Genomic DNA, 22,057 nt, shown 5'->3' with positions numbered 1-22,057 from the left:
TGAATAATTATGGTCAATGGCCCAGCAGCCCTGCCCCTACCAGGGATAGCATGGGGCAGCATGTCACTCTCAGGGGGGTCTGGCGGCTCTATAGGGGGCGGCTCCTCTGATCTGTCACTGTTTGTTATAGTCCTCCTGATGCTCTGGTACCTGAGAGTGGAGTGCAGAGAAGGCTATTATTATTTAGACATTTATGCTTCATTAGAAATGTTTTTGTAGAGAGAGAGAGAGAGAGAGAGAGAGAGAGAGAGAGAGAGAGAGAGAGAGAGAGAGAGAGAGAGAGAGAGAGAGAGAGAGAGAGAGAAAGAGAGAGAGAGATAGAGAGAGAGGGGGGGGGGGGGTAGACATGCTACAAAGGTGTGTGGTCCTGTAGGTCAGGGGTTCCCAAACTTTTTCAGCTCAAGACCCAAAAGAGAAATTTGGTGTTTCCCCGGGACCCAAACTTACAAAAATACATCATTTATAAACTACTGATAAAGAACACAAAAAAACATGAATTTCAAATGTATATGAAATGTATTTATTTTAATTATAAAAGTACATCACAATCAGAGTGTAATGTTAAGTTTCTCACCACCTCATAACATATGTACATACAATTTTGTAACACTTTTAAATTAACAAACATGTTCTACTCTCCTTTCTATTTCTCACCCCTTTTTCAACTCCATTTCTTACCCCCTCCCTCCGTCCCTCAACCTTAAACCCCAACATTGAGCAACATTCTGATTAATTTGTACTGACTTATTTAAAAATTCTACTGACCTGACATCATGCTAGAAGGGGTATAATATTTCATCTATGGCACAATGAAATCTAATGAGAGGTATGTGGCTGGTTGAAGTTTACAACCAGCAGATCTATTCCGGGCTTGGTTTTTGAAAGTGCTATTCTGAGGTCATGCTGAGCATTTAGTCTGTTTCTGTATTTGTTTTTCAGGTATGCTAGAGTAGAAAACCCAGATTCACGGCGGTCAGGTGGTGTAGCGGAGATTGTGCTCGTCACCAATGCAAGAGGCTGCGGTCTCGACTCCAGGAGAGTCAGCATTGCCTTGGCTCGGGCTGATCGCTATACTAACTCGTTTGGCTGAGTTAGGGGGAGGGGAGCCGTGGGTGGGTCCTGGGCGTTGTGGACAGCGACCCCTACAGTTCGGTCGGGGCGCCTGCTAAGCGAAGGTAGGATCTGGTGAGAGGTAGTGTGACCTTCCACACGTTACACTCTCCCAGTGAGAATCTGCGCGGCCAGGCTGGCTGCCGGCTGGCTGCACATGCGTCGGAGGAAAGCATGTGACAGTCTCCGGCCTCTCGGACCAACAGTAGGGGAAAGTGCACAACAACCAGGAAGGGGGTTGGGAATTGGCATAACGACTAACAGTGAGATGGGAGAAAAATCTGAAAAAGAAGGGGGGGGGGGGGAAAAAAAAAAAAAAAAAAAAAACAGATTCACATAAGTATGTGGTGCCAAACTGAATCAACACATCTACAACTTAAAAAAAAAAAAAAAAAAAAGGCCTACATTTTTTTATTATTATTATTTATTATTATTATTATACCATTTGGGTCGCGACCCAGAGTTTGGGAAACGCTGCTGTAGGTTGTTGCTAAATACAATATAGCTCAACTCTACTTGAGCATGGCACTAACACTACTACGGCTGGAGGTTCCCATTGGGAAAACCCATGCTAAAGGGAGGTGCCCAACTGACAACCATATTGCCTGTAGCTGCCAGTAGTTCCTCACAGGATGCTGATTGGTCCGAACCACAGTGGTGCAAGTGCATAACTTGAAGCCTGACAAGATGGATTCTCGTGTGATCTTGCGAAGCCAGTCACTGTGCAAGGTTATAGTTAGCCTACATTTGTTCCTATGTATCAGTAAATAAGGCCACACCTGCGGTTGAGCTGCTCCATTTGTTGGATGGAGTTGGAGCGGGTCAGGCCCTGGGGGGCGGGGGGTCCGGTGGGCCGCTGCCACGTGGTGGTCCTGTTCACGTGGTCCACAAAGAAGATCCGCCCGTGGCTATCTATACGAGCCTCCCAGTCTGTGAGGCAACAATAGAGGCTTTAGGGCCCAGTCTGTGAAGCGACAATAGAGGCTTCAAAGGAAACGCAGGCAGGGTGGAGATACTGTAGTGAGACCTCATACACACAGCTTTTTTAGGGGGCAATTTCAGAGTCACTGTACATATTCACAAGGCTCTAAATCCAAATAACACTCATTATCATCATCAATATTGCTATTGACAATGGAGACAATACTAACAACATTGCCAATTAGGCATGCGTAACCAAGAGTTGCAATCACTCTCACCAGGGAGGGCAACACCTGCCTGAGAGAGAGAAAGAGAGAGAGAGAGAGAGAGAGAGAGAGAGAGAGAGAGAGAGAGAGAGAGAGAGAGAGAGAGAGAGAGAGAGAGAGAGAGAGAGAGAGAGAGAGAGAGGGCTCAGTGCGATGCAACGTTTCATCACGTATGCAGTGTCTGTTGTGCTGGCAAATCTGTGCACAAAGGGACACAACGCGGAGCTTCCCACCTAAAGCCTGTGACACTTGGCATCTAGGACACTACAGGATGTGTCCTTGTTCTCTTGATTATTAACACGGTTACACGGACAATTCCCTATAGTGTATAGGGAACTAATGGGGGGACTGAATTAATAATAACAATATTTGTCAGATGATCCACATAGGAACAGTGTTCTCATTGATGGTATTCACTTACTTACACTACATAGCTTAGGCAGTAATGAGCGTCATACTGAGAGATGCGACAGCCAGGCTACAGCCCACGTTGACCTGTAAACCCGTCCTCATTTAGGAGAACACCAAAGAGACTGACAAGTCATTATAATATCAGGTAGACCTCACATCAGCCTCTCTCACATTGCGTTGACCTCACTTGCATCAAACTCACTCAGATTTGTCATTACACCAACAGCTAATACTGAAATATATACGTAAGGCCTCATACACACCTGCACATTTTTAAGAACTTTGTTTTGGAAATATTTGAGCTTTTTGGGGACAATACTACAACATAGCCAATTAGGCAGGCGTACCCAAGAGTTTCTTTGTAAAACACCAATGGCTAATACTTATACCCAATTGCGTTACAGTAGTAGCGGACACACAGACACAGACACACACTCACTGGGAGGTAGGGGCTCGTCCACTCGCTGGTACCGATGGATGTCGTGGCGCACGGTTGGTAGAGTGCACCCGGTGTGGCCGTTAACTTGGGCACCTGGGCACGGAGACCAAACAGGAGGACAAGGAACTTCTGTTTCAATGTGTCATCGTATTTGAAATATCAAATATCAAATATATTGACTGATGTATAATGGCTGCTGTCATATCAGATGCCATGAGTCCTATTCTCCAACTTGATCCAGAAGGAAGGAAGGAAACAGAAAGAACATTCAAACCAATCAGTCACTCACTACACTCAAGATTTGGAGCACGTACTTCCCAGTTTGCTGGAACAATTGAACTATCTCAAGCCGCACCCTCTTTTTTGATCTTCCAATCATAACTGTTGCTTTCCTCTGACAATTAGCCATATGGGAAGAGGGCTAGCTCACCAGGCAACCAATGTTCATGTTTGAGTTGAAATCCTACAAAATCCTTTATTTTTCTTCAACCCTGAAAGGTTCATCCGATAGCAGTGATATAACCAACGTGGTTGCAAGCCACCTACCTTCTTCTCCATCTGTCTCCGTGGTAACCTCCCCAGAATCCACAGACCCTGCCTCTTCAGGTGGCTTTGACCCCGCCCCTTCCTCCTCCAGAGCCACACCCCCAGAAGCCTGCAAGCTCTGCCTCCTCTCAATAACCTCTTCGTCTGGCTCCCGTCCATTAGATGAGGGAGCCTCTACCTCAGCCTCAATGGTGGTTGTTTGCCCACCCCCCTCATCGTCTACATCTTGATTGGTTGGGGGGGTGTCAGTAATGGCTTCTCCCCCTGGATCGATTGCAGTCTCGGCCCCCTCCTCTGCGTCCTGTAGAATGTTTCACAAGATGAAAGGTGAAGGAGTGACAAGGGAAGAGAATGTGTTATTAAATTATAAATTAAATCCATTGATGATGATCATTGATCAATCAGTCAAAGGTCTCCAAAGAATTGAAGTCCGATGTCACTGACAATCATTATTGACGTGTTTATATCAGCCTGCAGTGATTCAGAAATCATGTTGATAATGAAATTGAGCTCCTCATGTATGACATTCATGCCATGTGTAGATTTTGATCTAGAGTCACGCCTATATAAGGCTACTTAACTCACCACAGCCGTAGTCATCGTGATTGGACAGCTCTCTGACGAGGAAAACACAGTCTGTGGGGCTGTCGCCATGGAGCAGGTGTCAATCTCTGATGAGGGGTCCTCGCCCGGCCCCCTCCCCTCTTCCCGCCCCTCCCCACATTCTGTCAAAACATTATGGGACACGGCCTCTGAAAACGGAGCTTCCTCCACCTCAGAAAACACATCTGGCTCTGAGGCGTCCTCCAAGTCCAGCCCCGCATCTCCCTTCTGGGCCACGACAGTCTCGGGTGCCCCTTCTTCTCTAGCTCCAGTCTCCAGCTCCTCTCCCCTCAGCACCGCAGGCTTTAGCCGTGCCGGCTCCTGCTGGAGTTCAGGGAAGGGGTCTTCGTCTTCGAGGCCCCTGATCTCCAGAGTGTCTCCGTTCAGCAGCAGCGGAGATCCCGGCACCGGAGTGATGTCGTTGGTCCCCGACCTCTCGTCGTCCTCGTCGGAGTCGATGTGCAGCATGGCGCTTAGACGCGTGTGCGTGGGGAAGCTGGAGCGCAGTTTGGGCGAGGCGGCGCCCAGGGGTCTCTCGCCGGGGCCCTTGGGGGCCTCAATGGCATCCAGGCCCTCGCTGAACGACCTCTGGAGTATTGCGTGACCTGAAAACCCCCCTTGTGCGTCCGTGAACCTGCCGTCAGCCCTGCTCATAACCGGGTCCTTCTCCAGACAGGCCGTGGCCCCTCCCTCCCATAAGCCTTGGGAACCCTGTGAGCCTGTCGGGGAGAGGCCCGCAGTCACCAGCCCTGGAAGGTGGTGGGGCAGATCCTCGTCATCTGATGGGGTCCCGGGAGCTCCATTCAAGGACGAAATGCAGATGATGGAGTCCGGAGAGGCACCTTAAGAGCACAGGGAGAGAGGGCCAGGACTGTCAGTCAGCCAAAAGCAAGTTAGAGAAGAAAGAAATTCATATATCATTACCGAATATTCAAACCTGCACTATGTAATGTGTTCATGAGAGAGTAGCGCTTCTTTAGCTAACTAAATTACATAGTCGAGCCAAATTAGGCTGACTTCGGACACTAATTTCTAGAGCATAAAATGTTAAGGACACAGATGTAAAACAGTGCCCAACATTACCTTGCTTGAAGAAATGTTTGTTTTGTTTAGCTTTTTTGTCATTTTATCTTATCTCTGCCATGTTTACACAGGGTGTATTTGTCCCTAAAGGCCACACGGTGCACATTTCCCATAGTACTTTAATAGAGGTCATTCCATATTCAGAAATGTCACTTATTTTCCAAGTTCTGAGGGCAACTGTTGACTTAAATGATTTCATAGAGAGAGTTTTACTTTTATTTTGCGATGAGTAGATGACCCTTGCCCCCCACCCCTCCAGATGTTGCATTTCTCATTTTGTAATAAAGCATAAAACCTAAATAGATTTTTCATTCAGAGCCAGATGCTCACCGTCAGGCCCAGTTGAGGTGAGCTCCACTCTAAACTGCATCTGACCGCTGACATGCTCGCTAGGAAGACGCCGACACAAGGAGAAGCTCACCGGCTGGATGCTGCGGAAGGACGTTCAAACAGAACCTTCTTATTGTCAACAGAGCCTACGAAAAGGCCCAAAACCTATGATGCATTTCTCCTACTCAGAAGTATGGTCCATCCAGCCAACATTTACATTTACATTTACATTTAGTCATTTAGCTGACACTTTTATCCAAAGCGACTTACAAGTTCTGTACGACAAGTCATCAGGAAGGGTACAACTCTATCAGCTGAGTGACAATGTTCATCAAAGTGTTGCGTGTTACAGTGTAGGTTAGTTTATTAGGACAAGTGCATGACAGTAAGGTTAGTTGGGGTTCGATTTTTTAATTTTAATTTTTAATTGTTTTTCTCATTATTTCAGATAATGGTTGAAGAAGTGCGTCTTTAGTCGACAGCGAAATATTGGACGGGATTCGGCTGTCCTAACTGGGGTGGGTAGTTCATTCCACCATTGTGTGGCAAGGACTGAGAAGCCAACACCACATTACAGCTCATTGTACTACAGGCATTGTACGTTTTCTTAGAACTACTGTATGAAGTGACAGCGATCGCTTCAAGTCTGCCTGAACCGGAACTACTTCAGAAGTGATCGCTGTCATAAAGTAAAGTAGTTCCAGGAAAAAGTATGATGCCTGTGTTCATCACAATAATGACATTATACTGACCAAAGCAAACATTACGTCTCTGTGACTGTGGTTCTAACGATTTTTAAACAATGTTGTTCTGTGACTTCTATGAGCTATAATCTGGTGTTGGCTGGATGAACCATACTTGTAAGTAGAAGAAATGCATTGTACATTTTGGTCTTTGAAAATGTCCCAATTTGAGCGAGCGTGCATTTGTGAATCAAAGCTGAGTCAAATTGTATTTTCAAATAATTTGTAGCATTTGCTTTAAATTTCTTAGAGTTATAGGTTGTGGGGTTTGCCAGACAATACAATGAGTGACCATTTGAGGGTAAATTTAGTCTAAGATGTAGTAAACCCACCATTCTGGTACTCTAAGCTGAATAAAATAAACACTAATAATTATTTGCAAATACCATTTGACGCAGGTCTAGTGTGTGTGTGTGTGTGTGTGTGTGTGTGTGTGTGTGTTGGCAGCCGGGCAATTTGGAGATGACGCTGCTATCTGTATCCATGAGCTGTGTGTTGATTGTCAGGTTCATCATCCATGTGTGTGTGTAACTTTGGTTGCCATTGTCAATTTGGGCACGATTGTATCAGAATAACCCACAATGTACAAGTGCACTGATAATATTTGTGTCCTTTAAACATTGTCTTTATGTGGACATAAATAAAGATTCTAAATGTGTGTGTGTGTGTGTGTGTGTGTGTGTGTGTGTGTGTGTGTGTGTGTGTGTGTGTGTGTGTGTGTGTGTGTGTGTGTGTGTGTGTGTGTGTGTGTGTGTTACCTACCCAGGGATCTTTTCTATAAGCCGCTGTACTGGAATGGTCAGCTGACCAAGGAAGCGTTTGATGATTGGACGACTTTTTGCAAACTTGTCCTTCACCTCGATGTACAGGATGTCTGTCATAAGAGCTACAAAAGTATATTTCTGTAGAGGGAGAGAGAAGGATTGATTTGGATATTAAATGTAATTTGCATCAACACAGCAATATGTGTGTGTGTGTGTGTGTGTGTGTGTGTGTGTGTGTGTGTGTGTGTGTGTGTGTGTGTGTGTGCGTGTGTGTCTGCGTGTGTGTGTGTAAGAGAGAGAGAGAGCATGTTGTCTGTGCTGTGTTTGTGTGTTTAAGATCAGTGTTTGTGTGTGTGTGTGTGTGTGTGTGTGTGTGTGTGTGTGTGTGTGTGTGTGTGTGTGTGTGTGTGTGTGTGTGTGTGTGTGTGTATGTGTGTGAGTGAGAGAACGTCCCACCGATTCATGGACTGTTCTCCCCTGCTCTACCTCTCCCGTCCCTTTATGTTTGTTCCTTGTATTTATGTCCCTTAGTGTTCTTTCCCTTTTCTCTCTCTTGCTCTCTCTCTCCCCTTCTCTCTCTTGCTCTTCATGTTCTGCTGTTAGTCTAGTGTTACTCTTCTTGTCTTGTCTAGTGTCACTCTTCTTGTCTTGTATTAGGTTATCTATTTAGTCTTTGTAGTTACTGTTGGTTATTAGGACTCTCAGTTTAGTGTTTGTAGTCTGCTTGTTTTGTCCCAGTGTATGGTGTGTGTCTTGTCGTCCATATTTGTAGTTCATTGTGTTGTTTCTTGTAGTTCTTGGTCAGTCTGTTTCCCCTCCCAGGTGTCTCCAGTTGTAATCATTCAGGTGTTTCTCGTTTGTCATTTGTTCCTGTGTATTTCAGTTCCTTGTTGCCTGTTCTCTGTGTCGGTTCATTGTCTCTACTACTCTGTCTATGTTGCTCGTTCCATGTCTCAAGTTCCATGTTGTCAAGTAAGTGTTCCCCATGTTAGTACTACATTTGTGTTTTTGTTTACTTTTTCCCCTCTTCCAGTTGTCACTGAGAGGTTTTGTTTTTGTTAATTTTGTTTCCTTGTTCTGTTTATTAGTCTTGTCATTAAAACCCTTGGACTTGCTGCCATCTCCACTTGTCTGCTATTGGGTCCTATGTACACCACCACCCCGTGACAGAATGAACCGACCAACAGAGGACCCAGCGAACAAGACATGTATGGCCACACATTCAGGATTTTTTTGACCTTTTTTACAACCCTGCCTCCAGTTTGGAGGATAAGAAGTGGGCTCTGGAATTAATATTTACTGTAATGAAGCAGAGACGTGACCTAGCACCAGAAATAGCAGGGATTGCTACGTTCTTGGCCCGAGAACTCTTGCAGGCCATGAAATCCCAGTCAACACCCCAGCATTTGTTCCAATCCCTCACTCCAGCCTCTACAGCTAGCATGTCTCTACTGCTAGCACAACCTCTACAGCTAGCAAGGCTTGTTGTAACTTAATAGGCCAGGTTAATGATTATGAGTTATATTACATATATGTTAATATCGATTATTGTTTACCTTTGAAAGAAGAAGTGGAAGTGGAAGAGTGTTTGTTTATTCTAGTCAGATACTATTATTTACATTAGTCACCACGTTAGTAGAAATACAAGTCCCAGGATGCATTGCACCTGCTACCAGCTGCGTCCTTTTAGGTGATTGACAGAGAGCGTTTTATGAATGAACCTGATGAGAACTCAACTGTAATGTAACGTGCGCTGAAGATTCTATATAAAGTACAACCTATTGGAATCCGACGTATTGGACAATCTATTCTTTTGGAACGTAGTTATTCTACATTTTGGTGCCGAAACGAGGGAACTTTGGATCATTTAGATCATTTGGATATAACGATAGAATGGATGAAACAGAACGCCGGAGTGAAATAGAGAGACAGAAACGGAAGCGCGGTGCCATCAAAGGTGGTACTACACGTATTTTAAATCAGATTGACGCTGAGATTGGAAATGAGGCTCCGAGTGTTGAAGACTTGACAACTATGTTGGATGTACTGGCATCGAAGGAGGACAGTTTGCTTGAAATAAACCGGGAAATAGAGCAGCTAACTTTGATGGATGATTTGGACGCGGAGATTGAATCATCGGAGACGTACAAGGAGCGCATCATTATCCAACGGAGCCGCGCACAACGAGTAATGAGGAACCAAAAGGAACTGACAGCAGAGGCCCGGCGGGTGAGTGATACTGAGGCAAGATCACAGAGACAGTCAGTAAAGCTACCAAGATTGGTCATTGAGAAATATAATGGAGATGTCAGTAAATGGCAGAAATTCTGGAGCCAGTATGAAACTGCTATTCACAATAATGATGGACTGTGTAAAAGAGAGAAGTTTACTTACCTGAAAACCTATCTCACTGGACCAGCTGCAAAGGCAATAGCAGGACTGACGTTAACAGATGATAACTATGACAATGTGGTCACTTTATTGCAAAATAGATTTGGAAGGAAAGATCTACTGATCAGTGCTCACATGTCAAAACGACTGAATCTTACTCCTGTGAAGAAAGCCTCTGATGTGAATGCATTGAGGCAGCTATATGATGAATGTGAAATTCAAATGAGGAGCTTGGAGTCACTGGGTGTAGTGTCAGAAACCTACGGGAGCCTGCTATGCCCAATTTTACTGCAGATGATTCCAGATAGCATAGCTCTTGAATATAGTCGTCAGAGGGGAGTAGATGATGAATGGAAAGTTTCTGAAATAGTCACATTCCTACAGAGGGAGGTTCAGAGCAGAGAAAGAGCACTGCAAATGACAACAACATCCAACCATCAGAAAGAAGAGAGCAAGCCATGGAAACAGGCCTACTCATTCAGCGAAGTGAGACCAAAAAGACCCAGCATGCAATCTACTGCTACACTGCATACAGCCAGCCAGGTGTACAACTGTTTGTTCTGTGACAGTGCTGATCACAAAGCAGAACATTGCCAAGACAACAACGTTATTGAACGTAAAGACAGACTAATGCGAATGGGAAGATGTTTTGTGTGTTTAGGACAGAAACACATAGCCAAATTCTGTAAAAAGCAGGTCTCCTGTGCAACCTGTGGAAGAAGACATCACATTGCTGTGTGCACTGGCAAGAAAAGTGAGGAGCAGAAACCCCCTGTTTCGGAAGAGGCTGTTGTTTCCTCAGTCATTCCTCATTCAGTGAAGATGAAACCAGATGGACAGAACACTGTGCTGTTACAAACTGCCAAGGCATGGGTGGAAGGCCCAGGAGGCAGGGTAATAGCTCGTTGCTTACTAGATGGAGGGAGTCAGAGGAGCTTCATCCATGAAAACCTTGTGAAGAGCTTGAAGTTACCAGTAATGAGACAAGAGAAACTCACTCTTCACACGTTTGGATCCTCTGTCCCTACAATGTCACAGTACAACACAGTGAAGGTCACCTTGAGGAATGTCTGGGACACCAAGCAAAAAATCGAAATAGAGGCTATAGAGACCCCACAGGTGTGCTCAGCAGTGATGAAGGTGCCTGGTGACCAGGTTCAACATGAGCTCAAGAAAAAGGGTCTGAGACTGGCAGACTTCCCAGGAAATGAAAGTGATCCAGAGCTCTCCATCCTGATAGGAGCAGACTATTATTGGCAAATAGTATCAGGCAAAGTGGAGAGGCTGACAGAGACTTTGGTTGCAGTGGAGAGCACCTTTGGATGGTCTGTGCAGGGGCCTGTGTCCATGTCAAGTGTAGCTGAGGCAGCATGCATGCTCATCCCCATGGATGAAGACACACTTGTCTCCAATCAACTAAAGGCATTCTGGGAAATTGAGTCTCCGGGTATAACAGGCGAGAAAACACAGAACCCAGCAGAAGAAGAAGCTCAACAGATGTTCGAGAGAACAACAACCTTTAAAGATGGGCGATACCAAGTGGAGTTGCCATGGAAGGCAGAAATAACAGAACTCCAAGACAACTACAGAATTGCTAAGAAAAGGTTTGATGGTCTGAAGAAAAGACTAAAGAAAGATGTTACCTTTTACAGCAGGTATCATGAAGTAGTGGAGGACTATTTACAACAGAACATAGCAGAGGACGTGCCAGAGGATGATGCAAGGACAGACAGTGTGAAATACTACTTACCTCACCACGCAGTACTCAGAGAGGACAAGGTGACGACGAAACTGAGAGTAGTGTTTGATGCTTCATCTCATGAAAATGGCCATCCATCCCTCAATGACTGCTTATTCACAGGACCCAACCTGAACCCAGACCTCCTCAACGTCCTGATTAAGTTCAGGCAACATGCGATCGCCTTCATGGCAGACATCAAGAAGGCCTTCCTGCAAATATCCCTCGCAGAAAGGGACAGAGATGCAGTGAGGTTCTTGTGGCTCACTGGCCCACCAAAGGGAGAAGAGGAGGAAGAGCCACGAGTGTTAAGGATGACCAGAGTGGTCTTTGGCGCTTCCCCAAGTCCATTCTTACTCGCTGCTACAATCAGGAAACACCTGAAACAGTATGAGACAGAACATCCATCCGTTGTAGAGACATTGAGAGAATCACTTTATGTCGATGATTTTATTGCAAGTTCACACAACGTTGAAGAAGCTTACACTGTAACGACAACTGCTAAACAAATGCTGTTGACCGCAGGCATGGACCTCTGCAAGTGGATGACAAACTCTCCTGAATTGATGGAAAAATGGGAGAAGAGCAAAACTGACCTCACGGTGGCGCCAGAGACACACGGAGCAGTACTGAAAGTGCTCGGCTTGGTATGGAGGCCAGAAACTGATGACTTCACCTTTGACTTAAGGCCACTGGTGAGCATTCTAAAACAGAAGGAGAACACAAAGAGAAGTGTTCTGCAATCGTCTGCACGCATTTATGACCCCCTTGGGTTCCTGACTCCTTTCACAGTCCGAGTCAAGCGCATGTTTCAAGAAATGTGGGAGAGAGGACTTTCCTGGGATGAGGAGCTACCACCTGATCTGACTCGAGAATGGCAACAGTGGTGTTCGGAGCTCCCCCAGCTACACCAGCTTGCTATCCCAAGATGGTACAGAATAGACCTGCAAACAGAGAACAGCCATCTCCTGAAACTACATGTGTTCTGTGACGCCAGTGAAAGGGCTTACAGTGCTGTGGCCTACCTGCAGGGCAAAAACCACGATGGAGAACTTAGAACGAGCTTAGTGGCATCCAAGTCCAGGGTAGCCCCTCTCAAGAAAATGACACTGCCGCGCCTGGAGCTCATGGGGGCTGTGATTGGGGCAAGACTAGCCAGCCACTTGATGAACACTTTGAAAATGGAACACAAACAAATCACAATGTGGACAGACTCTATGATTACGCTGCACTGGATTTGCAGCTCCGCTCACAAGTGGAAACAGTTTGTCTCAAACAGAGTGACAGAGATCCAGTCCTTGACCAACCCAGAGTCATGGTCACACATAAAAGGGAAGGTAAATCCAGCTGACCTCCCTACCAGAGGACAGACTGTGTCAGACCTGATACAGAACAAGCTATGGTGGTACGGACCTGAAGTTCTGACAACACCTGACCAGTCACCTGATCAGTCAGAGGAGACTGATGAGGGCCAGGTTCCAGAAGAAGTTCACACAGAACTCAAGTGCCATCACCAGGTCACAGTACAGCTTACTGCAAATGACGTAGATCTCTCGGAACCAGTATTGGAGCTGGCAAGATATAGCAAACTGAGAAGGGTCTTAAGAGTGACTGCCTGGATCAAGAGATTCATAACCAATGCTCAAAGGAAGACAAAGACACAAGGAGAGCTGACTGCTGACGAGCTCTTTGAGGCAGAAAGGTACTGGATCAAGACAATACAACAACAAAGTTTCAGTCAGGAGATCAAATTACTGAAGACAGGAAAGAATCTGACGAACGACTGTAAAATAAAGGAACTCCAACCATTCCTGGATGAATATGAACTGCTCAGCGTGGGAGGAAGACTGCAACAGTCCAACTTCACCTTCCGAGAGCAGCACCCGTGGATTCTGCCCGGAAAACAAAGCTACTCAGAAATGCTGATACAGTCCTGTCATGAAAAGATAATGCATTCAGGAGTGAGGGACACCTTAGTACAACTAAGAGAAAGATACTGGATCCTGCGTGCTAGACAGCTAGTCAAGCGTGTTTTAGCAAGATGCACTGTCTGCAAGAGATTCAAGGCAAAGGCTGGATGTCAGATCACTGCACCTTTACCAAGAGACAGAATAACTGAATCCCCACCCTTCGAAGTCACAGGTGTGGATTTTGCAGGACCGCTTTATGTGAAGGCAAATGGATCGGTGACGAAGTCATACATTGCACTGTTCACCTGTGCTGTGACCAGGGCGGTACACCTGGAACTGGTCTCAGATCAGTCGACAGAGAAATTCCTGTTAGCTCTGAAAAGATTCATTGCCAGAAGAGGAATATGTAAAGTTATCTACTCGGACAACGCAAGAACATTCAAGAGAGCTGAGCTGGACTTGAAGGAGCTGTGGAAGGCCATCAAAGACCCACAGCTGTTGGAGTTCTTCTCAGAAAAGGGCATCACCTGGAAGTTCATAGCCGAGCGAGCTGCATGGTGGGGCGGATTCTGGGAGAGGCTCGTCAGATCCGTAAAAACATGCCTAAGGAAGGTGCTTGGAAGAGCTTCACTCAACTTTGAAGAGATGTGCACAGTCCTAACGGAGGTTGAGGCTATCCTGAACTCTAGGCCTCTGACCTTTTGTGCACAATGAAGTGGATGAACCACAGCCGCTGACCCCAGCCCACTTCCTGGTGGGTAAAAGACTCACGTCTCTGCCGCCCAAGACATTCCCAGTTGACGCACAACGCTCAAATCCTAAGTGTAAAGAGCTCAACCGAAGATGGAAGTACAGGCAGAGACTCGCAACCAGCTTCTGGAATAGCTGGCGTAAGGATTACTTGCTGGATCTGAAATCAGCACATCGCTGTGACACGCCGTCACCCACCCCTCTGAAAGAGATAACACTCCCAGACAAACCTGGAAGCTGGGAAGAATCAAGGAACTGTTCCCAGGCCGAGATGGACTTGTGAGGTCGTGCACAGTTCGCACTACCTCAGGAACTTTGTTGAGGAGACCTATTCAGTTATTATATTGTTTAGAGGTCTAGGATGAACTAGCAGTTCATCGGGGGGGGGAGAATGTTGTAACTTAATAGGCCAGGTTAATGATTATGAGTTATATTACATATATGTTAATATCGATTATTGTTTACCTTTGAAAGAAGAAGTGGAAGTGGAAGAGTGTTTGTTTATTCTAGTCAGAGATACTATTATTTACATTAGTCACCACGTTAGTAGAAATACAAGTCCCAGGATGCATTGCACCTGCTACCAGCTGCGTCCTTTTAGGTGATTGACAGAGAGCGTTTTATGAATGAACCTGATGAGAACTCAACTGTAATGTAACGTGCGCTGAAGATTCTATATAAAGTACAACCTATTGGAATCCGACGTATTGGACAATCTATTCTTTTGGAACGTAGTTATTCTACAAGGCTTCTTCAGCTCAAGTTTCAAGTTTCTTTAATAGTTGTCATACAGAAGTACAGAATACTTTTATACAAAATGCTTCTTACTGTTACGCTCCAGAGACTGTGCTAGACAAGATAAGTATGAAATAAAATAGTATAGCATGTAGAATAGAAGTAAAAATAGAGGTCACAGTGTTTAGTATAGACATATGTACAATGTTCGATGCAGAATAGAAGTAACTGAGTTACCATACAATATACAATATACTATGCAATGTACTAATATACAATACTATATAGTGCAGAGCAGAAATGGGATGAGGTACAATTTAGGTACAATTTACAGTAAGGTGTACGAGTTGTAGTGCAAATCCTTTACCAATAAATATAAAGTGTAAAGTGTGTTTAGGTGATCTAAAGTGTGGAGAGTGGGTGCTGCAGTGTGTTGTTTGTTTAAGTGAGTGTGTGCGTGTGGGTGTGTGTGCTGTGTGCATTTGATGGTTGTTGCATAGTGTTTATTGTTCGTTGAGCAGCCTGATGGCCTGGGGATAGAAGCTTCTTCTGAGTCTTTCTGTGCTCGCCTTAAGACTCCGGTATCGCTTGCCTGACCGCAGCAGTTCAAAAAAGGGAAGTTGTTCGGGTGGCTGGAGTCCTTGATGATTCTCTTAGCCTTCCCCCTGCACCGCTTGTTGTAAATGTTCTGGAGGGTGGGAAGCCCCCCTCCAATTGTGCGTTCGGCTGAACGTGTCACTCTTTGTAGTCTGCTACGGTCTTGTGCAGTGCTATTCCCAAACCAGGAGGTGATGTTGCCAGTCAGGATGCTCTCTATTGTACATGAGTAGAAGTTCCTAAGGATCTTCTGACTGACTTGGAACTTCCTTAGGCGCCTGAGGAAGTAGAGGCGTTGTCGTGCCTTCTTCACAACACTGTCAATGTGTGTGGTCCATGTCAAGTCCTCGGATATGTGGGCTCCGAGGTACTTGAAACTTTTCACTCTCTCAACCGGTGCCCCGTCGATGCTGAGGGGGCTGTAGTCCTTGACCCCCGACCTCCTGAAGTCCACAATCATCTCTTTTGTTTTGCTGACGTTCAGGGAGAGGCAGTTCTCCTGACACCACTGTGACAGATTCTCTACCTCTTCCAGGTAGGCCCTCTCGTCGTTGGCAGAGATCAGGCCCACCACTACTGTGTCATCAGCAAATTTGATGATTGTGTTGTTGTTCCACTGTGCCACGCAGTCATGTGTGTACAGGGAGTAGAGGAGGGGGCTCAGAACACAGCCCTGGGGGGCCCCTATGTTGAGCGTGATGGATGAGGAGGTGCAGTTGCCTGCTCTTACCACCTGGGGTCTGCCCGTCAGGAAGTCCAAGACCCACTGGCAGAGGTCATAGTTCAAGCCCAGGTCCCTGAGCTTGGCTATGAGTTTGGAGGGGACTATGGTATTGAATGCTGAGCTGTAGTCGATGAACAGCATTCTCACATAGTTCCCCTGCCTCTTGTCCAGGTGTGATGCTGCTGTGTGCAGCACATGGGCTATGGCATCCTCCGTGGATCTGTTAGGGCGGTATGCAAATTGCAGGGGGTCCAGGTTGATGGGGAGGGAGGAACAGATGTAGCCCTTCACTAGCTTCTCAAAGCACTTCATGGCTATGGAGGTGAGGGCTACAGGGCGGTAGTCGTTGAGGCAAGCGGGCGTAGATTTTTTGGGTACATGGATGATGGTGGACTTCTTCAGACAGGTGGGGATGACAGCCTGTTCTAAGGACAGGTTAAAGATGTCAGTGAATACCGGGGCCAGTTGGTCGGCACAGACTTTTAGGACGCGGCCGGGGATGCCGTCCGGTCCTGCTGCCTTCCTGATATTCACTTTTTTAAAGGTCCGCCTCACCTCATGCTCTGTTACCCTGAACACTGAGTCTCCATCAACAGACCCCCCCCCCCCCCCCCATTGCCGTGGCTTGTAGGCTGGTGTTGTTATTCACAGCCTCAAACCTCGCATAGAAGGTATTGAGATCATTTGCTAAGGAGATGTCACTGTTCAGTTTGAGGGAGGTGCCTTTGTAATCTGTCATTGTTCTGAGGCCCTGCCACATACCTCTAGAGTCAGCCTGTTCAAACTGAAGTTCAACTTTATCCCTGTAACGCCGTTTTGCCTCTATTACTGCTCTCCTGACGTTGTATCTTGCCGTCTTGTGTTCTTCCATGTTGCCTGTCACCAGCCCGGTGTTGTAGGCTGAGGTGCGCACTTTCAGAGCCTCACGGACAGATTTATCTACCCAGGGCTTTTGATTTTGGTAGATTCTAATTGTGGTAGAGGGGATTGTTTCTTCTACCAGAGTACAGACAAAGTCAAGCACCGTTTCAGTGTATTCGTTAATATTGGCTGTGTTATCACGGAATACACTCCAGTCTGTGCATTCAAGTGCAGCTTGGAGTGTCTCCTCTGACGTCACAGTCCAACGCTTAACCTCTCGCGATACTACCGGCGTTCGCTTGAGACTCTGTTTATACTTTGGCAAAAGAAAGATGGCGGCGTGGTCCGATTTACCGAATGGACTAGCTAGCATGGTCTCTATGACTAGCATGGCTTCTTCAGCTAGCATGGCCTCTACGGCTAGCAAGGCTTCTTCAGCTAGCATGGTCTCTACGACTAGCAAGGCTTCCTCAGCTAGCATGGTCTCTACTGCTAGCACAGCCTCTAGCGCTAGTACGGCTACTACAGCTAGCACGAAGCACTACATGGAGCTGCTGAGAGGTTACCCTGGAGTCCAGGCGTCACCTTTTGAGGGGTCTCGTCTGGCCTTTTTCACGGGGTGCCGTGGACCCTCCAAAAAGAGACGGGGTTCCCGACGCCACAGGCTCTCTCAATGGTCCAGTGCTACTGAGTTTGCACTGCCCAGTGCTACACATTCCCCACTGCACATTACTACACATTCCCCTCTGCCGAGTGCTACTGATTCCCCACTGCAGAGTGCTACACATTCCCCTCTGCCGAGTGCTACTGATTCCCCACTGCAGAGTGCTACGGATTCCCCACTGCTCAGTGCTACGGACTCCTCTGCCCAGTGCTGCAGATTTCTCACTACCCAGAGTTTCCTTTCCTGTTCCTGTGGAGCTCTGAGATCCCGTCTCTGTGGAGCTCTTTGCTCCTGTACCGGAGGAGCTCCCAGATCCCCTCTCTGTGGAGCTCCCTGCTCCTGTCCCAAAGGAGATCTCTGCTCCTGTCCCAGAGGAGATCCCTGCTCCAGTCTCGGAGTCTCCAGTTTCTGTCCCATCTCCCAGAGAGCCCCCTGAACCTCGGGCTTGTCCTACCCCTAAGCCGTTGGCTAGAGACTTTTTGGAACTTATTGACTCATTCGATCTTGTGCAGTCTGTGACTGGTCCCACACAAGAGCACAGGCACACACTTGATCTTGTCCTATCATATGGTCTACCCGTTCTAATATTGAAGTGTGTGATGCTTTTTTCTCTGATCACATGCCTGTTTTATTTGATGTAGCTCTCCCATGCTTTATTGACAAACCATATGCACCGGCCCGCCGATACCGTATGTTTAACCCTTCCACTGCTGTACTTTTCTCGTCTGCTTTTACTAGCGCTACTGTAACTAGCTCAGCTAGCCCTGTGTGTGTTAACACGGAGGAATTAACCAGGTTTGACTCCACTTGTTTGGAAATCCTTGATACCATCGCTCCTCTAAAAACCAGGCACTCCAAACCTAAACCTGAGCCCTGATTTGAACGACAGCACACGTGAAGCCAGACGAGAGTGCAGGAGGGCTGAACGACAGTGGAAAAAGGACAAGCTACATTCTGAGGGATAGCTGGTGTAGATATCAGCAAACTGTTAAAGTTGAAAAAATTAAGAATTTTTCTGATATCATTTTAAACAACTGTCACAAGCCTTGTGTTCTTTTTAAAACGATTAATTATATTCTTGATGTCCCCCAGCCTGTTTGTCTTGAAGCTTCCACTGAAACATGTGAGCTTTTATTCAGTTTTTTATTGACAAAGTTGCCAACATTAGAGCTAGCACGGTCTAAATAGGCAGTACCTGGCTTATGTCTCTTGAGGTAGTGGACTACAATGAGATTCCAAACAGGGGTTTAGGTGTCTACACTGTTAGAAACCTGTCTTGTTTATCCAAGATAGCTACATATATATGGCCACGTGTATAGCTCAATAGCTCAGATTGAGCATTTCTATTTTATTTTGTTCTATCTTCTTGTAACATAACAATTATAGTTCTCACAGGGTGCACAAGGTTAGCTGTAATGCTAGGCACAGTCAGTGTTACTCTGGCTGTGAGTAGTCATGCCCTATTGGGACGTGAGAGGGCATTTCATGTCTGTTTGTTTTTCGTTGCTAATATTCACAGTGAATATTTTCTTTTATTTTTGTCTGTTTTTTGTTTTTACTATTATAACTTTTTCTCATCTTTAATTGTAAGCACCCTAGGCCACCACTCTGCCATCTCCAATGTCATGAATATTTTTTCACTTTGTTATGCCAGTGTTTAATCCTAATAAGGAGCCAGGGGGCAATACTAACATAATTAGTTGGAATGTGAAGGGTGTAAATAACCCCTTGAAACGTACCAGGATCCTTTCTCACTTACAGCAGCTTGGGGTTGGCATTGCCTTTTTGCAAGAAACTCACCTCCTGCGAGCAGATCACCATCGAATACACAGAGCTTGGGTAGGTCAAGTGTTTCACTCTGGTTTTCAGAGTAAAGCCAGAGGAACAGCCATTCTGATTAACAAAAACACGCCCTTTACTCAATCTGATGTGATCTCTGACCCTAATGGCAGATTCATTATAGTTTCAGGAACTCTTTATTCTACAAGGGTAGTCTTAGTCAACGTATATGCCCCCAACTTTGGTGATGTGCATTTCATTAATAAACGTATCTCCTCACTCCCTGACCTGAACTCTAATCAACTGATTATGGGAGGTGACTTTAATTGTGCTCTTAACCCAGCTTTAGATCGATCATCTTCTAATCCAGCCCCACAATCTCAGACTGCTAGAGCTATTGTGTCCTTCCTGAAGCAATACGGTATTTCAGATGTCTGGCGCTTCCTTCACCCCTCCGCCAAATAGTACTCTTTCTTTTCACCAGTTCATCATACATATTCTCGAATTGATTATTTTTTTTATTGACAACACATTTCTATCTCAAGTGCGTTCGTGCTCTTACGATAGCATCGTCATTTCAGACCATGCAGCAATAGTCTAGAGCTAGCCTTCCCGGACAAATGCCCCTCATTCAGGCCGTGGAGACTAAATCCATTATTGCTACTGTATCTGAGAACTCATTTTCGTCGTTCCTGTCCACTAAGATCAAATTTTTTATTGAGGTAAATTCTACCCCTGGCATGTCTATGTCCACCAATTGGGAAGCTCTTAAAGCTTTTCTCCGTGGAGAAATTATCTCAAACTGTGGTCAACGTAATAAACTGCGCAACAGCAGGCGCTCCGAACTTTCAGACCAAATTCTTAAATTGGATCATACATATTCAGTCTCCCCGACACCTTCACTTTATAATGAAAGAGTGACCTTACAGACAGAATTTAACCTACTCTCCACCAGTCATGCTGAGCAGCTTATACCCAAATCACGTCAATCTTTTTTTGAATTTGGTGACAACCCTAGTAAAGTGCTGGCACTTCAGCTAAGACACCGCACTGCTCAGAACTTGATCACGCAAATTAATTCTGCCACTGGAGAGCCAATTGGAAATAAATAGTCAATTCAAAACATTTTATTCTTCATTATATTCCTCTGATTCCCCTAAAGACCCCTCCCTCACGAATAGATTTTTTGAAGATTTGGATATACCAGTCATAGACCATGATTCAATGATGCTTTTGGAAGAGCCCATTAGCGCTGATAAAATTCAACAGGCTTTAACTATGATGCAGAGTTGGAAAAGCCCAGGCTCAGACGGGTTCCCTGTGGAATTAAAAAAAATATATTCTACCCAGTTGTAGGCCTGACCTTCGAATTTTTTTAGGAATTCGAAGCTTCGGGGCCGAGATTCGATTTTAATTCGAAGCTTTGAGATTAAAAAAAATAAAAGAATAATAAATTTATTTTTATTCATATAAAAAAAAAATATGTTGTGGGACTTGTACAGCACTTTGTTCAACTTTGTCAGTGCTGTAAAGTTTAAACCTTTTTAAATCTTAGACAAACGAAACACTTTGCAATGAACACAAATTTGTCAGTGCCGAGTCCGACCTCATCTTAAATAACAAACAGCATTGCTTGTTGTAGTTAACAAAGAGAGGCAGAGTTTATTTTTAATTTTTTTTTTAATATATTCAATTTTTTTTTTCATATTCGAATCCCATGCCCAGCGAAAGAAGCTTCGAAGTATTTAAGACAGCCCTACCCAGTTGTGTCCCATTATGGCCTTAATGTTTGAAGAATCATTTCAATCACGCTCGCAGCGGACTAAGCGCTCGTCACCAACACGAGAGACACTGGTATCGAATCCGGCTGTCAGCGTTGCCTCCGGCTTGGCCGGCCGTCATACTGGCTCAATTTGCAGAGTCAACGGGAGGGAAGCCGGTGGGTGGTAATCTGGTCGTTGTAAACAGCGACTCCTACAGGTCAGTCAGGGTGCCTGCACAGCGAGGAAGGGAGATGGTGAGGGTAGTGTGAGCCTCCCACACGTTACACCTCACCAATGAGAGTCCGCGCTGGCAGGTGAAAAGTGGCTGGCTGACTCTGCATGTATCGGAGGGGACATGTGATAGTATCTATCAACCCTCCCTAGACCGACCAGTGGGGGGCACATGCGAGCAACGACCAGGAAGGGCAGGGGGGAATTGGCACGACTAAATTGGGATGGGAGAAAAACACAGAAAAACAGGAGGAGAAAAAGTAAAAAATAAAAAAGATAAGGACCCGAAAGACTGGCTCATATCATCCTATTTCCCTCCTCAACAATGAAGCAAAGATTTTGGCAAAGGTACTCGCTCGGCGACTGGAATCTGTTACACCTAGTATTATCCATTCAGATCAGACTGGTTTTGTGAAGGATAGAATGGCTTTTTTTTAACCTGCGGCGCCTTATGAATATAATTTACTCCCCCACTGAGTCTCCCGTTGCAGAGGTCCTTTGACCGGGTTGAATGGGACTACTTATTCTATACTTTGCAGAAATTCGGTTTTGGCGAGAAATTTGTGTCCTGGGTCAAACTTCTATACTCCTCTCCAGTGGCATCAGTACGAACAAACAATGTGACTTTGGAATATTTCCCCCTACACCGCAGCACAAGACAGGGTTGCCCTCTCTCTCCGCTATTATTTGCGTTAGCG

At 45.7% G+C, this 22,057-nt stretch overlaps 1 protein-coding gene across 1 annotated transcript in view; it reads right to left on the bottom strand.

The window, feature by feature from the left end:
• The window catches only part of hecw2a (HECT, C2 and WW domain containing E3 ubiquitin protein ligase 2a), a gene marked incomplete at both ends in the record, with an annotated part of 229,646 nt that overhangs the window by 131,062 nt on the left and 76,527 nt on the right, over positions 1 to 22,057 (bottom strand). Inside the window, 7 exons of the mRNA XM_084309394.1 lie at positions 41 to 150; positions 1,890 to 2,040; positions 3,148 to 3,240; positions 3,694 to 3,994; positions 4,279 to 5,138; positions 5,710 to 5,810; positions 7,215 to 7,354. Coding sequence (XP_084165520.1) covers positions 41 to 150; positions 1,890 to 2,040; positions 3,148 to 3,240; positions 3,694 to 3,994; positions 4,279 to 5,138; positions 5,710 to 5,810; positions 7,215 to 7,354 — 1,756 coding nt within the window. The remainder of the gene's footprint in view (positions 1 to 40; positions 151 to 1,889; positions 2,041 to 3,147; positions 3,241 to 3,693; positions 3,995 to 4,278; positions 5,139 to 5,709; positions 5,811 to 7,214; positions 7,355 to 22,057) is intronic.

The sequence above is a fragment of the Notolepis coatsorum genome, assembly GCF_963971535.1.
Source record: "Notolepis coatsorum genome assembly, chromosome: 3".
Lineage (NCBI taxonomy): Eukaryota > Metazoa > Chordata > Actinopteri > Aulopiformes > Paralepididae > Notolepis > Notolepis coatsorum.
Note: the sequence above shows the minus strand (reverse complement) of the source record. Positions and strands in the feature narration are given on the sequence as shown.